Source organism: Hyaena hyaena, unplaced genomic scaffold (genome assembly GCF_003009895.1).
Source record: "Hyaena hyaena isolate Hyena2069 unplaced genomic scaffold, ASM300989v1 scaffold_28, whole genome shotgun sequence".
Classification (NCBI taxonomy): domain Eukaryota; kingdom Metazoa; phylum Chordata; class Mammalia; order Carnivora; family Hyaenidae; genus Hyaena; species Hyaena hyaena.
The window spans coordinates 2,329,308-2,346,835 of NW_024080660.1; the positions used below are offsets into that span (position 1 = coordinate 2,329,308).

The following is a 17,528-nucleotide window of genomic DNA, read 5'->3' on the forward strand; positions in this document are numbered from 1 at the left end:
GCTTGGTTGCTACTTCTAGTGTAGACACACTGCCAACACCTTTTCTGGCTCTAACCCCAAATTATCAACTCTCTAAGAGCATCTGCTGGACTGCTCTCCTTAGCTAAGAGATTTCTTTTCATAGAATGGAAAGGGCCTTTCAGGACAAGCACTGATGTCTTGCCAAGGGGAAGACTTATCAATAAACCTGGGCCGAGTGGTGGCTACTTCAAGGTGAAGAGCTTTGGCTTAAGGATTGCCTAGTTTCTCTCTGTGCCCTCCCCTGACCTTTACCATCTTAGACAGGAGTAAAAGTTGTTGGCTGAGGCAAAGGGTGGACTTCTCTACCATTCACCTCCTGCAGCTCCCATGAGTTAGGGGATCAAGGTGATGGGGCAGCCTGAGGTCCCCCAGGACATGAGTAGCATTGGTAAGACTTCTAGAATTATGCAGCAGACCCTGGATTCTTCTATTCTCTGCAGCTGAGGGATATGAAGCGTTTATGTCAGAGTTCCTGGCCTGACAGCTTTGGAAAACTCAGTTTGCTTTTCCTGGGTGTCTTACACCTCTCCTATCTGTACCCTTTCTGCTTTCCTGGGGCCTGTCCCCCAAGAGCCTTACTTTTTCATAAGGAGACAACCTTGAATTCTGCACCGGAGACAGCCTCCCAACTGTCTCCCTGCCCTCTGCCTTCACCCATCCCTCCTAACTCAGTCCCAACATTGGAGCCTCAGTGATCTTCCTGAAATGCCAATTTAACCTGTGACTCAGTTTCACAGGTTTGTGCCCCTTTTCAGCCTTGACTGTCTCATCTCTGGACCCTTCTCACTCACTTCTACACCACTGACTATTCACCAGACACCCTCCCTGCCTCTGGTCTTTCCCTTGCTGTTCCTTTGGCCTTGAATCCCTTTTTCTAATACTGCCTCTTCTGAAAACTCCTCCTCCTCCCTTGGGAGCTGATTCAAATGCCACCTCCTCTATGAAGTCTTCTGGATTTCCCACAGAAAGCTTCCCGAGTGTGTTCCATATAACTTGACTGAAGTATGTATAGCTGTGGGTTTAAAGTCACAGGCTTTGGAGTTAAACAAATGGCTTCACCTTCATGAGCCTCCTTTTCTGCATGTAAGATGGGGATAATAAGAGTTCCATTCCATTGGAATGGGGTAGAGATTCAATATAAAAATATATGTAAGATCTCACGCACACCTGGCAAACCGCTAACTCTCAATAAATGTTAGCTAAAGAGTTTATATTGTTTTATTAAATAATAAAGTAAATAGTCTGAGAGCTTCTCTGGAGAAGGACTATGTGTTATTACTGTTTGAATCCCAGAACTGAGAACAATACTGGCCTAACAGTAGGTATTCAGTAAACGGTTAGTGGATTTAATCCAATCCACCTGATTGAATTTTTTAATCCTTTTTGATTGAACTAAATCCAATCCGACTGAATTCAAGACCAAAGGAATGACACTTAGTGATTGAGTTGAGGCTAATGTAATGAGGGGGTATTTCAGGCAACCCGATGGGTAGTGGGGAAATATTTGGGGGCAGCAGAGACCTTTCAGGATCCCTCAGAGAACCACAAAGGCCCTTCACAGGAGGCAGGCTGTGGTCTCTACAAAGGGAGCCTGGGAGGGTGTCAGTATGTATGAAAGTAAAGGCACCCGCATACTAGGCCCAAGCTGGTTGAGTGTGCCTTGTCCCCAGATGCACGAGCTCTCCCTAAGCAGGGTCAGAGCATTCTATGGGCAGAAAGCACCCCCCATACACACTCCTAGAGCCCCATGGCCCTCCATGCGGAGGCTGGTGGCTGGCACTAGTGGCTGGTGCTGGTGCGGGAGGCTGGGGCCTGCTGCCTGTGGAAGGCCCTGGGGGCACCTCCTCGCCACTCTGCAGGTGCCAGCCTGCTCCCTGCTGGAACCCTCACCTTCCCTGGCAGCCTTTCCGTCAGGGCTGTTGGTCCCTCCAGGCAATGAACGGCTCCCACATGGAATATTTTCCCCACAGAATAACCATTTCCATAGTCCCGTAGCTTTCTGTTCTTTTTTCACTTTCAATATCCTCTCCCTTCTACCCTGCCTGTACCCCACCCCAACCAGAGCCTGAGAGGCTCCCAGCCCCTGTACCGACCCCCTGTCCTGCTGAAAGTCAACTCTGTGCCTGTATGTGCTGGGGATGGGGACTGGGGTGTTTGAGGTTTTGCTCAGAGCAGCTAGTTGACAACTGGGTGCCAAGTAGACAATCCTTGTCCTCAAGATACCTCACCCCCAACCTCTTTCTTACCCTCATGCTCACAACCAGGAATTGGGAACAGAAGTTTTGGCCCACAACTTTTGAGGGTTTCTGAGCTCAGGAGCAGGACTGCCTTCATGAGCATGTGGCCTGTGCAGTTATTCAGGACTTTAGCTCAAAAGGTTTAGTACTCTGCTGTTGCCATCTTGAAATCCTCTCTCTTTTTAAAAAATGTTTATTTATTTATTTTGAGAGTGGGAGAGGGGCAGAGAGAGCAAGAGGGAGAGGAGAGAGAGAATCCCAAGAAGGCTCTGTGCTGTCATTGCAGAACCAAACATGAGGCTCCATCTCGTGAACCATGAGACCAGGACCTGAGGCAAAATCAAGAGTCAGATGTTCAACTGAGTGAACCACCCAGGCGCCCCACCATCTTGAAATTCTTAATCATTTTTTAATGAAGGTTTTCCATTCTCATTTTGTGTTTAACCCTGTAAATCACAAGATCATCCTGCTGGGGAAGGCCTGCATTGAGAACAGCTTCAAGCAGAGAAGGAAGTAGTTAGGTAGGAATGAATGAGAGTTGGGGCAGAGAAGCACCACCAAACTTAGTGACCTGGTCCCAGGATGAAAGCTGGCCAGGGACTCCCCGTCTCTGAACTTCTGCATGTGAAATGGCACCTTCGCCCTCCTTTCCCACTCTGCACAAACCTGATGGGCTGACAAAGGAAAGGGATACTCCAGAGCCTAAGATTGGCTGTGGACACTTTTTTAGGATGGGGGACCACATCATGTAAGGGGCCCTGGAAATAGCATCTCTCTCTAGATTAGAAGCAATAGTCTTCCCTGGATGCCTCCAGCCTTGTGGAGCCTACTTCAAGCCCATCTATCTTCATGGATCCTGGTTTTCAGACTCTCTGCTCTTAAGGACCCTATCCTATAATCACCATGTCCTCTCATATCATGTGGCTCAAGGCTGGAGGGAGGACTCAAGTCACATGTGACCTGAGTGTAATAGAACAGAGAGACCCCTGCCCTCTTCTCCCTGCTGGCCTCCTGATCCTCCCTTGGGACATGATGACCTTTAGATCCAAAGTCAGCCTGTGTTCAGGGAGCAGGTACAGGCCCTGAGCTTGGAGCTTTACATTCATGATCCCTTTTAAATGAATACCTAGTGACATCTGTGGGTCAGCTGGTGGTCCATTAGGAGCCCTGAATCTGTCCCTCTAGTCTTGTATTTGACCAAGATCTGGTAGGAAATAAGACGGATTAAAGAAAGAAATTCCAGAAAGGGTCCATTAAGTCAATCTAATGCTCTGTGGGCTGTAAGAGACTTTGGTTTCCAAATATAAATATGCTTCCTGCAGGTCAGAGAAGTGTGTGTCTTTCTGTCATCCTATCGTTTTAGGGAAGCCAGGCTGGTAGGAAGAAATGGAAAGAAGCACTGAGTTTGAGACCCAGCCCTGCCACTCCCTTTGGGCATTGCTCTTTATCACCCTGAGCTTCAGATTCTTTATATAAAATGAGTGAGGCTGCCAGGCTCCTTCAGGCTGGTATAACGTGATTCTGAGTTTACACTATTGTTCTTCTGCGTCACTGTCAGTGAACAACTTCTTGCTGTCTAATCTCAATATCTTCTGCTGCTACTTGCTCCCTGTTAGGTCTTTATCTCCTTTTAGTCAACAGGACCAGGCCCCCAAGTCGCCAGCTCTCTGGAATGTCCTATGGTCAGGCGACTTTTAGACCACCTGCTCCTTGGGATTTGGGCTTGGAAGGAAGGGACCTCAACCTTCACTTATGCTTTTCCTGCCCCCTTGCCTGCCTCAGCGTCAGCCCTCGGCTGAGGGAGTGTGAGGAGCAGTTTGGCCCTAGAAAGGTTAAGTTGTTTCCGCAGAGCCCAAGCAAGCCTGAACTGGCCCGTGAAGTCCCTGCGAATCTGCCCTATTGCCGCAGGTAAGAATTATAGTCAGAAATCATTCAAGCAGCCCAGGCTCATGTGGGAGAAAGAGAAGGGCTGTTGGGGTTGTTGATTTTATTCCAGAGCTTAATTGGTATAATTGCTCTTTTCTTCCTGCCAAACCAGAGTCCGTCTGGATTGGCCCTCCCACCTGCGGATGGGGAGCTGCTCAAAAAGGTCCATTAGTCCCAAATGGTAAATTCTGCTGGCTGCTTAGAGGCTCCTTTGTCTCCCACCCAGATGCATGGGAGCCTGGGCCTTCCTTCCCTAGAGGGACCACAGGACAGCCTGAACCCTGACTCAAGCTTCTTCAAAGAGCTCCCCATCCTACCAGATCTGAATTTGTGTTCGGGGTGAGCAGAAAGTCCAGGTCACTCAGGCCAAGTTAGGCTTGGGCTGGGATGTGGTCCCAGCATAGCATTGCTGGATGTAGCAAATAAAAATACATGTTGCCCACTTAAATTTGGATTTCGGATAAATAACAAATAACTTTTAGAATAAGTGTGTCCCATGCAATATTTGGGATAAAGCCCAGGTAAACCTGAGTTTCAAATACAGGGAGAGAGTGGAAGGGACTTCTTGGGGCTCCCCAAAGTTCAGAGATCCCTGAGGGAAGGAGGGAATGTCCCACAAGAGGGAAAGGGGGAAAATAGAAGCCAGTACTGCTCCATTTTCTTCCTTGCTGCCTCCCCCAATCCGCTCTGGGCTCCTCAGGAAGCTTACCTCAAAGTGGGTGCTTTGTCCACACAGCTGAACCCACCAGGAGGACCCATAATTACCAGATGCTCAGTTTCTCCCTTGGGTACTCAGGGTCCCTGTGGACAGCCTCCTTGTTAGAAGGAAAGGTAATTCTGGGTAGCAGACCCTGAGTGGGGCGTTTTGTCTGCATTTAACCTCAAAACAGCCTCTGAGATGGGCAGGTAGTCAGACTACATAGCTGAGGAAAGCAACCCAAAAGTGTTGAGAGACAGCTAGATCTGTCTGATGGCTAAGCCCACACTTCCTCCCTGCTCACAGGAGCCCCTGGGTTAGAGTCACCACATAAAACAGGAATATTGCATGGGAACTTCTAATTTTAAAAGTTATTCCTTGTTGGGGGTGGCCAGGTGGCTCAGTTGGTTAAGTGTCCGACTCTCAGTTCGGCTCAGGTCATGATCTCACTATTTCGCGAGTTTGAGCCCCGTGTCAGGAAGAGGGAATCTGCTTGGGATTCTCTCTCTCTCCCTCTCTCTTGACTCCTCTCCTGCTCACACTGTCTCTGTCACCCTCAAAATAAATAAATAAACATTAAAAAAATGTTTTAAGTTATTCCTTGTATATCTCAAATTCAGGTTTACTTGGGCTCCATCCCAAACATTGCATGGGACACATTTATTCTAAAAGTTATTTGTTATTTATCTGAAGTCCAAATTTAAATGGGCAAGATATATTTTTATTTGCTAAATCCAGCAATGCTATGCTGGGTCCACATCCCAGCCCAAGCCTACCTTGGCCTGAGCGACCTGGACTTTCTGCTTACCCCAAACACAAATTCGGATCTGACTGATTTTTTCCACGTGTTCATCCTACCTTCTTCATTTGTCAGTGTGCTTCATTTCCCCCTCTGGCATGTCCCTGTCCCCAAGTATCAGAAGCAGGACTGCAGACACCTTCCTTCTGCAGCCCCTAGCAAGCTCCACCACCCTGCTGCAGGAGATCTGCAACGTGACTGGGAGAAGCATTCGCTCTAACAGAGCAGGAAGGGGCCCCGTGGGCTCATCCAGTCTTGGGAAGGTATTATCCTGAGCCAGGCTTGTGGTCAGCCCAGCCTGGTAAAAGTGGCCCCTCTCGGGCTCTCCTGACTCTGGGTTGCACAAAATGTAGGAGATTAACTAATCGGGGCTATAGGTTACATGTGAAAGTGTGCACATGTGCATGAGTGGGCCACACATGTGTACTCACACATACACATATGCATAAGAGGCAGCTTCCAAATGCTGCCAAAGTCACAGAGTAAGAAATTGTTTCCCCTGCCCTGCCCCAGCGCCACTTTCTGTCTGCCCCACAGCACCTTCCCTCTGTCCGTATACCTGGGGCCGTTATCTACCAGGGGCTCAGTCATGGCCTCTGCCCTGTTTCTCAGGCTTTGTCAAATAGATCGGCAGGTTCCTGCCCTCCTCATGCCCCCCAGTGCCAGCATCACAAAGCGGTGTGACACATAGATTTTGGCACCAGACAACTTGGTTTGGAACCCCAGCTCTGTGGCTCACTAGCTAAGGGACCTTGGGCAGCTTCATCTTTCTGTAAAATGGGGCTAATCAGAGCTACGTCGTGGAATTGCTGTAAGAGCACAGATCACACACTTGTGCCTGGCACTGCACCTGGCATGTGACAAGGTCTCAATAAACAGAAGTATTGCTTGCTATTGGTGTCATGGTTGTCACTATTGGGTTGCTCCCAGCCCAAGGCTTTAGAGAGAAAGGGAGCACCCCCCCGCCCCCTCCTTGGGGATTCAGGCCTCCTGGGTCTGTTCTACCCTTTAGGTAAGCAGTTGCAGAGAGCAGGACCCAGGCCTATATGACAAGCCCTATGTCCTGGTCCTCTATGTCCAGTGGGTTGTTGGGCCTTATAGATTTGGCTTCCTAAGGATGTCTGATATCTGTGCCCACTTCCCCCATCCACATTGGCCCCATATTGTCCTGCCTCGAGGCCTTCACTTGTGATACCCCACTTTCCACCTCTCTTTGTCTGAATCTTATCTTGTCTTAAGGTTATCTCAAAGGCCACTCTGCCTGTATGGTTCTAAGACTCTGGCTGTCTGTCTGTGGTCTGTGAGAAAGCTGGGGCCAAGGTGCTGCACGCACTGAGAGGAAGTAAGTAGGGCGGTGGCATTCTGATGGGGTGCTAAGAAGATCCTGGAATTGCTAGATGACTTTGTTGTGCCAGGGAGCTTGCCAGGCCAGCAGGGTACTATCCCAGGTCAGAAGCAAGAGGGATCACCATTATAGGAGACATTTTTGGGGACCGGATACCGGAGTGGCCAAATTCACTTCTCAAGCTTCTATGGGTATATAGCTCTCCCTTTCTGGACAAGGAGTTTGTGTAAAGCCACTATCTCTCTGCCTATCTTCCTCCCTCCCTCCCCCAATGTGGCTCTTCTCCTATACCAACAAGGTCTACAGAGGAACCTCTCTGAAACAAAAATCTGGCCATTCTTCCTTCACTTTAGAGCCTTCAGTGGTTCCCTGTTTCCCTTAACATAGTATTCCTTACAAGGTTCTGCGAGCTCTGGCTCCGCCTACCTGGCTAGCTTCACCTTACACTTTTCTCTCCTGCTTCCCCTCTCTCCCTTCCTGCAGCCCCACCTGGCCACTTTCAGTCTCCCACAATGCTGCACCCTCAATTTCCCACATGTCTTTGTTCTGCTTGGAATTCTTTTCCCAATCTCCTCCCCTGACTGCTTCCTCCTTGGCCATCAGGTCTGCATGTAAACATCACTTTCTCTGGGAGGCCCTTCCTGATACCCACACACCTGTGCTTCCCCTGTATCACTGCACTCTGAATATGTCTGGGTTTCCCACTGGATTGTAAGCGACATAAGGAAGGTCAGGCACACTGTCTTCGCGGCAGCTGATATTTATCCAATGTTTCCCAAACCTGTGTAAGTAGAAAGATCTAGGGTGTTCTTCAGGAACAGATTCTGAGCCGACCCCCCCCTCCCCGCCCCCAGACTTCTGAACTAAACTACCCTGAGGAGTCTGTATTCTCACAAGGCTCCAGTCAGTCAGACTATTAAGTATATGGTGACTGCCACTGGTATGGACTATATCTGGAGTGACCTGCCTTGCCAGCAGAGGGCACGTACTGAAGGGTTTTTGGTCCCATCAGGTGAGGTTTCATGTGAGTGGGAGGTCTTTCCTAATCACAGCTTTCAAGGACTATCTTGGTCAGTTTGCTTTTCCATCTAAGGTTCCAGCATTGACCTGTCCACCATTTCGCTTGGTGGTAAGCCAGGAAGTTTCTCCACATGGCGCTTAAGATGTTTGGCAAGAAGGGCACTGGTGAAATGGCTTAGGGAAGTGACAGAAGCACTGCTGGGCCTTCCTTTGCACACCCCACTCTCCCAGTCACATCAATTGTTCTTTAGGTTCAGGATTAGGGAGGCTTAGAGCCTTTGTGGACAAAGGCTGGGTTTCAATGACTTAGGTGCCATATACCATGTGGGAGAACCATTCCTCAGGAGACACCCTCCCTTCAAGATAGAAAATTCTAGGAGTAGACCAATGGTCACAGGCCAGTGTGTCTGGTCCCCATGGGACCAGCTACCCAGGGTGATCCGATTTCAGCCCAAGAGACCAGGAGGCAGAAGACCTATTGGTTATCCACATATTGATAAAGAGATCATAGATGGGATATACCTGTAGAAAGCTAAGATAGGAAGTCTCCCTGTTTTGCTGGGTTGAACTTTTAGATCTTTTTAGAATTTACGTTAGAAGTTCCCATGAAACCTAGGAATCTCTGGTTGTCACACAGACAGGATCACCACCATCTATTTACCTGTTCTGAAAAGCAGCATATCAAGGACTTCAATTATAGTGCATAGAAGCCTTCCATAGGTAATCACCTGAGCAAGAAGTCCCAGGACCTTGTCAGGAGCTTTATCAAACTACTAGGTCTTTGAAGAGATAAGGAGCAAATGATGCTAGGCTTGGGTGACAGGGAGTGGCTTACATCTTTGAGAGGCATATTCTTTGGTTAGATCCAGAGGGAGAAGATTTCTCTCTGTAAATGGTAGGAACATCCCTACTATATGTCCTTGAACTGGACAGGGTTGGGAAGAATAGTGTCACACCCAAAGCAGGGGAGCTATGCCATCAACTTAAAAGCCTGAGATTGGTTTTCTACAAATGGGCTATGGGTTCAACATTGGGTCTGAGAGGAAGAGTTGGTATTGTAAATAGGAACATATGGCATAAAGGCTGGAGAATTCTGGGTTGGAATGGAGGTGAAACATGGGAACTTGAACAGGTGGGATATAGGATAAGAGGTGGCCAAGTTGCAGCTTCAGTCCTAGGGTACCTCAAAGGCCCTGTTGGGGTCCTGGTTGGCCCAGCTCAGCCCAGTCCCAAACCTTGGTCTGCCATCTTGCCCTGGATTGATCCTCTCCATCCTCTCTTCCACCAGGCGCCTAGATGCCAACCTCATCTCCCTGGTCCCGGAAAGGAGCTTTGAGGGGCTGTCCTCCCTCCGCCACCTGTGGCTGGACGACAATGCACTCACCGAGATCCCAGTCAGGGCCCTCAACAACCTCCCTGCCCTGCAGGCCATGACTCTGGCCCTCAACCGCATCAGCCACATCCCTGACTACGCCTTCCAGAACCTCACCAGCCTTGTGGTGCTGTGAGTGCTGCTCTGCCTCCCACTCCCAGCAGTGTCTTGTTGGGGGCTGCATGTTTACTCCAGAGTTGGGTTGGAAGCCTGGATTGCTTTGCTTTTTTCTACATGTTACTGAACCTTCTGGCCGCAGTTTCCCCTTTGTAAAATGAGGATGATCATCCCCCATTGACCCCATGGGGATTATCATGAGGAGAAATGACAGTAGAGCTGTGGAAGTGCTCTTACACCATCATCAGAGAGCAGGAATTCAGCTATTAGTTTCTCACTATGCAAATATAATAACTATACCCAGCTAATTGGAATATAAGTCAAGAATCTCTTAAATGATATCTACCGTATTCAGCAATCAGATGGTGCAGTTTGATGCTTTGGCACAAGGATAGGATAAATTCATCTCATTTCCCAGGCCTGGAGAAGCAGAGAAATGCCATCTCTTGTAATTAGACACCAAAACCCCATCAGGGTAATTACCTGGGAGATGGTATCCCTGGCAGGAACTGGGGACTGGGGTTACCTCTGCCTCCCCAGTGAGAACTTTAGAGTGCAAATTAGTTCCCAGCTAATTGCTATGAGTGATTGGTAAGTTCATAGGGTAATTACCAAGGGTTTGGAGGTCATGTATAATTGCTTTGGGTTACACATTAATTGCTGGGGAATATATGTGTTAGTGATGCTGCTAGATGGTAAACTTGACTTTCCTACTCTTGAAAATCTCATGTGATTTTCCAAATCAGAGAATGGATGATGCTTAATCCATTTGAAAGATGAAAAATCAGGCACCAATTTGTTTGTAATTCTCTGTCCTACTAGAGAACTGAGATGAATATCCTATGGACCACATTCTTCTATCAGGATGGCCAGTCCATCTCTCCTTCTGGGAGTCAGTGGGGGCACTTACAGTAGGCAAACAGAGCAAGGTGACTGATTCTAGTTTTGGTGACCTCCCTGTGACACCCTGAAGGAATGGGGTCAGATGTCTGCTAGAGACAAGACTGGGAAAATGAAGATCACATGATGGGTCCCAGACAAATGAGCAGCAGCAGACATTCTCAGAACTTCTATATAGGACACTGACGATTCTAAGAAGTGTGAGAACAGCTGCTGCCCTCCAGGGAGGGGCTGACAGTCTAGTTGAAACAGCAGAATAAATATGGGAAAAGACAGCTAATGAAGTAATGTAATTTATGCCAAGATAGCTGATGGTAGATACAGGTTCATGCGGAGTAGGAATACTGGTGTGGCTGAAGCAAGTGTAAGGGGTGAGAGGGAAGCCTTCAGGGGGAAGGTGGGTGGCTCCTGGGCCTGGGAAGATGATGAAGAATGAAACAGGTAAAGACAATGACATGGGGCGCCTGGGTGGCTTAGTCGGTTAAGCGTCCGACTTTCGCTTAGGTCATGATCTCGCGGTTCGTGGGTTCGAGCCCCGCGTCGGGCTCTGTGCTGACTGCCAGCTCAGAGCCTGGAGCCTATTTCAGAGTCTGTGACTCCCTCTCTCTCTGACCCTCCCCTGCTCACACTGTCTCTCTCTCTCTCCTAGAAATAAAAAAAAAAAAAAGACAATGACCGTGTTCCAAGCAGTGTCATGAAGACAATGAAGGAAGTCAGGGTGTTTGGTGGCCGGCGAAGGGGCCAGTCTGGTGGGAGGAGAAGATCCTCTTGCAGAATGTTGGCAAAAAGGCTGGAAAAGTGGGTTGAGGGACTCAGTGTCAGAGCAGAGGGTTTGGCTTTTGTCTGTCACTGAGGAAGGGGAGCTTGAAGGTTTTCAAGCAAAGATGAGAAAGAGGTATTTCAGGAAGACTGATTCAAAGGGATGGGGACAGGGGGACAGTTAAGAGGCTCTCATTTATCAACTGAAGTCTCGTTTAAGGAGGTGGCAGAAGGAATGAAAGGGAAGACATGACTGAAGAATGTTTTGAAGGAAGGATAAATCTAATTTAGAGATTTTCAGAGGGTTCAAGACCAGGGGGAAGGGGAATAAAAAATGACTCCTAAGTCTGGTTGGGAGCCAGGGAACTGGAACGGGTGGCCTGCTGCGGAGGGGTGGGGGCCCCACTGGGCAAGAGGAGGAACAAGGAACTAAAGAAAGAAAACCTACTGGGGCAGGGGCAAAGCTGCCCTTTCGCGTGGGGCAGGGCCAGAAACATTACCCCTTTGTCCTGCCTCCAGCTCACCATGACCTGAGAAGGGAGAGGAGGCTGGCAAAAGCTGTCCAGGGACTATGGGATGAGCTATAGAAAGACCCAGGAGGTAAATAAGGAAGTTTGGTTAAACCCAAGTGGTGTCCAAGGGTCTGGCTGGAGGTGTCAGTAAATAAGTGAGGTAGAGGAGAAGGGGTTTCTCTTCAACTGGAACCCAGGGCTTGTATCGGGCTGCTCCTTCTTATCACTACTCTGGCACTGATGGGACCCTGGGGTAGCACTTACTCGGGTAGCAGTGGTGTCACTGGGGCAAATCTTGTCTCTTCATTTGGACTATAAGCCCAACACTCTGCCCCAGGCTGGGCTTCTAGAGGTGCCTAGGATGCTCCAGGCTGAATGAATGATTTGGAACAGCGAGTTGGAACCCTGGAGCTGGATATTTAGCAAGCTGAGATGATGTAGACCAGAGATGCTGGGGGAGGTGAAAGGGGCTGGAAAATGGAGACCATGGTTCAGCAGGAGGCAGAAGAAATGGTAAGAGTTTGGTAACCATCAGGATACTGGAATGGAGGAAATGGGGGAAAATTAAAACCCCTTGGTAAGGGGTTTTCCAGAATGTGAGGAGCTGTGTTTTCCCTATCAAATCAGAAGCTCTGTATGGGAGGGGGCTGTCTCCCTTCAGAACCTGGTGGTGGAGGTGGACAAGGATGGGGAAGGCATTCAGGACCCATGACTCTCAAGACTCCTCATCTCTTTCCATCTACGTTGGATGGGGTCTTCCTGTATTTGTATTTGAACAACATTTTGGAGGCCTGCAGGATTTCTTCCCCTCCTGCATCATTTCCTTTTTCTGCCTGAAGAGGCTTTTTAATTCTTTAATGTTAATAAATTAACCAGAATATGTTACAGTGTAGAATGCTCTGCATCCAATTTTCCTGAGACAATGTCTACGTCTGAGCTGCGGATTCCATGCCTTCTCCATTTTAGAGAATTTTCGTCTGTATTGTATGTTTGAATATATCTTCCATCTCATGTTTGGACCCTCTCCCTCTGAGACATCAATTACCCTTGTGTGGAATCACATTTATGTCTTCTACATCAATCCATTTCTGTTTTAGCCTTTTTGTCTCATTCAGCCACATTCACTGTGGCTCTCAAGCTTTTTCTCTGACACACATTCCATTTTCAGCAGCGTTTACCCTGTTCCTTGGCTCAAATTTATTGACCAGTTTTTTAATAATGTAGTTTGGGTCCCCAGTTTGGTTTTGTCATCCACGATGTCATTTCTCTCTCAGTTTAAAAATTTTGTCTTTGAAATATTATTTTGGGAGACTGTTTTGTAGCAGGAGGCCATTGTGGTAAATTCCTTCTGTCCCTCATCCATTAGTTATATTTGTTTCTTGGCTTGGAACTTTACCTGCCTTTTGGGCGCTCTCTTCTTCCCACCCTCCATCTCCCTGGTACACCCATAATTGCCATGTGCGTTCTTTGTTCTGGCCTATACCTAGAAAGCTGTCAGCTTGTTCTCTATCATCTTTGGGCACCATTGGTTCTCCCCTCCAAGCTATAGTTTGTGGGCTCGTATTGTGGGTAGAGGAGGTTCTATCTGCTTTTCTGTATCCTGGTGGAGGGGTGGAGGTAGGGGGAGTGTCCTCTGAGGGGGAGCCCCGTCTTTGTTACACAGCCTGGGCTCTGCTTTCTCTGCAGAGTCAGAATGTACTAAATGTGTGAGTTCACTCCCTCCACCCAAGAATTCCCTTGGGCTTCAGGTCATTTCCTCAATTCAGTGAGTAGCCTGGAGCCTTTCTTTTACTCCCCTGTTTCACCTGTTTCCTCTGGAAGCCAGAAGTAGGGAGGGGAAAAGAACATTATTTAGATTTCGGGGTTTAAGGGAAATGCTCAGGATTTTGTCTTCTTGCCAGTTCAATTCCTGGAGAAAGGGGGAGATGATTAGGAGTTCCAGAGTTTTTCCTTGATCGCCAGTTTGTGCAGTTTATTTACATTAGCTTATGTCTGTTTCTGCTTTGTTGCTACTTAATATTTGGGCTGGGGGCAGGGGTCTCTGTTTTCGCTATTTTTGCTTATTTCATTAGGAATTAGGAGAAGAACATTTGTCACTTATTTTCAATTAGCTATTTACCTTGGAGGTGTCTTCCAAACAGAAGATCTCTTACCTCTCCCCAACCTGTGTGCACTCTGGCCAAGCCCTCCACCATCCTGTACACACATGTGCTCATTCGCAGCTCCCCACCTTTGTCCCCCCCGTTCACTCTGCCTGGAATGTCTTTCCCTCTGCCTGTCCTGATCATCTATCCTTCAAGATCCTGCTCTGGATCACCACCTCTGTAAAGCCTTTCCTGACTCTGGTCTCACAGTCTCCCATCTCTGAGCCTGTCTACAGCCCTCTCCAGCTATAACAGAAAGCTTAGCCTTTAATTATATGTTGTCTGCAGCGGTTTGCTGTTGGCTCCCATAAGCACGTCTGGCCACTGAGTCAGGCAGGCTGGGTCCTGGGGAGCAGGACCGTAGAAGAAGCCTCAGACTGGAGCCTTCCTGACATCAGGCCTCTCTCCAAGAGCTTAGTGGGAGCCTGCCTTAGCCTTGGCCTCGGGCGCTCCTCTCGCATTTTCCTTCAATAGGCAGTTAAAACCTTGAAGCCCATCATCGATCCAGCCTTGGATATCGTTAACTTCAGAAGTCGGTCTTGGCCAATCATTTTGTCCCTGGAGTTAAAGGGCTGGACCACTGGGGTCACTCTGTCTATGCTTCTGCCTCCACTTTGCTGCTTAAGCCACCGTCTGCTCTCCAACCCTCCACCCCCGCCCCCGGCCCGATGCTGTGGGCGACCATTCTGACGTGCCTTTCTTTCCCACACAGGCATCTTCATAACAACCGCATCCAGCATCTGGGGACCCACAGCTTCGAGGGGCTGCACAATCTGGAGACACTGTGAGTTCCCCGGGCCTGTGGTAGGGCTCTGTCCTGGGGAGGAAGGCCCAGAGGCCCGCAGGAGGGAAGGGAGGCTGGCCCCAGGAGAAGCCAGCAGGCCTGGGGTGCCGGGTCTGGCTCCAGGCCTGCTCCTCTACATGCCCCTCCCTGACATTTTCTCTAGGATGTCACACCGAATGCATTCCAGCCTCCTGCAGGTGGGCGGAATGTGCCCTCCGGGAGATCAGGGTGGCCCACAGAGGGGGCATCTAGGATGTCTGCCAGCTGAGACTGCCGAAATAATGAACGCTGTAGACAGGGGAGCCATAAGAATGAGGATATTGAGCCTGGGGAATGGAAGGCTTGGGGGTGGGGCTGGGGCTGACTTGATGGCAGTTTTGACATCTATTTAAGAGAGCTGCTGACAGAAGGGAGGGTAATACCGTGGAGTCATGCCGGTACAGTTTGCCAGTTGATCTAACTAGCTAAATGATTAATGGGGAGATGGCCCATTCAGTACTCCGGCCTGACTATAAAAAGCACCCAAGTTGTTGACTCTTAAAAAGCCATATTATTCACACATCATCATCCTGGAATTCAGTTCAGGTCAGCATGCACCCAAACCCTCCCATCATTTCCTCTGGAGTCCCGCCAGCCCCCACAGAGTGGGCTGAGTGGGCCCCATTTGAGCAAACAACTGGCTGGGCTCTCTAAGTCCACCGGTCATGCCAGCTGGGGTCCCGCAGCTGCCCTGGGGGAGAGCTGGCTGCCACGGCCACCTGGTGCAGGCCAGCAGCACCCTGGAGGGAAGGACCCCTCCGCGTCACCAGGCGTGAGCCACTGAGGTTGGGGCTGGGCTCACGGTGTCAGGGGCATGGCCACAGTGCCTTTTGCCTCCTCTTCTCCACTTCCTCCCTCCCCACCCGACCCACAAACACATACCCGAGCTCCTGAGGTGAGAGATTTCCAAGAATCCAAAGCAGCCCAGGAGAAAATGCTGGGAGACAAGTTGTGACCTGAGGAAGCAACGGTTTGGGGAAAACCATTTGGCAAATCTAGCCCAGGAGGCCCGAGCTGTCTGCATTTGTGGTTGTGGAGGGGAAGGGGATGGGGGAGGCCGGGACAAATGCTCCGCTCCTCTTCCCTGTGGGCGGGAGACCCAGGAGCCTGGTTGCTCTCTGGGGCTTGGCCTGAAGCACAAGAAATGGCAGCACTGGGTCCAGCTCTCCCCATGTCCTCACCCTGTCGCTGACTGAGTGCCCGGGAGTGGCATGTGGGAGGATGTCCCCCAGCCTGGGGTTGGGAAAGTTGGAACCTCTCCCTACCACCGTGTGTGACTTGGGCTCTGTATGTCTCTTCTCTAGCCTTCAGAGACAGCTGGGCAGTTCAAACTGGACACTCTAGCCTGCCCCATCAACATACTAGAAAATTGAGGCCCAGGGAAGTGAAGGGTGGCATATCCAGAGTTACTTCCTCAGTCAGGGACAGAGCAAGATCTAGAATGTGTTAACTGAGAAAATGCTGTGAAAGTTCTTAGCTTAATACTCTGCTCTCCTTAATCATCTGAGTTGAATGTGAATTGTGCAAGCCTACTGGGTGCTAGGTATTTGGAGGGTCCAAATGTAAGGGATGGCCATTGTCCTCTTAAGACCCACACCCTTGTAGCCACCCTCCCTTGGGGGACACAAGAGTTTTGGAAGCGGTGTTTGGAGGTACCAGGCATCAGCAGAGCAGGAAGGGGTCCAGTGTTATCTGCCCTGGAGCATGGGGGGCTGTCGGTTCTGCTGGGAAATCCACTGGGGAGGGGACATGTATACTGGGTGTGGGTTGGCACCTCTAAAAAGCCACCTAGCAGCTATTTCTTCACCTTTGGGGCACACTGCCTAATTCTTTCTCAATTAGCCACTGGATGGCTGCGCAGGGCATTTGGCTCAGCTGGTGCTGGCTTAAGTACAAAGCAATCCTGCCGCTAAGTGCCCCCTGTACCTTTCATCTGGGAAAGTGCTTGGCTCGGTCACACAAAGCCCAGGGTCTGCACCCACTGTACAGATGGGACAGGCAAGGCCAAGAGACAGGAAAAGGTTTCCCGGCTTTACACTGTGGAGGCAGAATGACCTCATGACCAAGTCTATCGCTCTGAGCATCAGACAGCCTGAGGTGCCTTGCCAGTTCTGCCAAATGTGTGACATTGGTCAAGCCATTTGCCTTCGTGAGTCTTCGTTTTCTGATCTGCAGTATAATACCACTAGTCACACTGATCTTCTGGAGTTGGCATGTGGATTAAATGAGATGATGTGCGTAAGGTTCATACATAGCCTGGAAAACTGGGTTAGGCACCTGCCCTGCACTCTGTTCTCATTCCCACTCCCTCTTCTGAGGGCCTCAGTCTCAACAACACCCCTCCCCTCCCCACCCTTGAGGGGTAAGTTCTTCCAACTTTTGATCTCCAATTAAAAAGGGGGAAAGTGTGTTCTTTATCCTCTATCCCCCAGAGCATTTTCTGGGGAGCCTGTAGGGGCAGCCAGATGTGGAAAGGGGGAGGAGTGGCTGGGAGAATAAAAGGAGAGAGAAAGATAGTCAAACGTTTTAATTGTTGCATAATTGGCACACTTTGCAGCCTCAGTTATTACTTTGGAGCTTTTCTTGTGAGCGTCTCACTGGAAGGGTATTTCTCCCTCGGGCCCCGTAAATCTCTGCCATTTAGACCTCTCTCATCTCTGCAGCGGAGGGAAGATCAAACCCCCCTGGCCCAAACTGTGGTTTGGCTCTGTCTGCTGGCTTCTCTCAGGGGGGAGAGTGGCACCAAGCCATTCCACCTGGGGAGGGGGGGTCAGGTACAGGCAAGCGTGTACGCGCGTGGTCCCACAGCCACCCTGTGCCACACACAGCAGACTGTGCATATGCACAGTGCACGCA

At 49.6% G+C, this 17,528-nt stretch overlaps 1 protein-coding gene across 1 annotated transcript in view; it reads left to right on the top strand.

Moving 5' to 3' along the window:
* Positions 1–17,528, top strand: part of LGR6 (leucine rich repeat containing G protein-coupled receptor 6) — a 119,962-nt gene that overhangs the window by 67,960 nt on the left and 34,474 nt on the right. The window contains exons 5-6 of the mRNA XM_039227626.1: positions 9,334–9,549; positions 14,562–14,633. Coding sequence (XP_039083557.1) covers positions 9,334–9,549; positions 14,562–14,633 — 288 coding nt within the window. The remainder of the gene's footprint in view (positions 1–9,333; positions 9,550–14,561; positions 14,634–17,528) is intronic.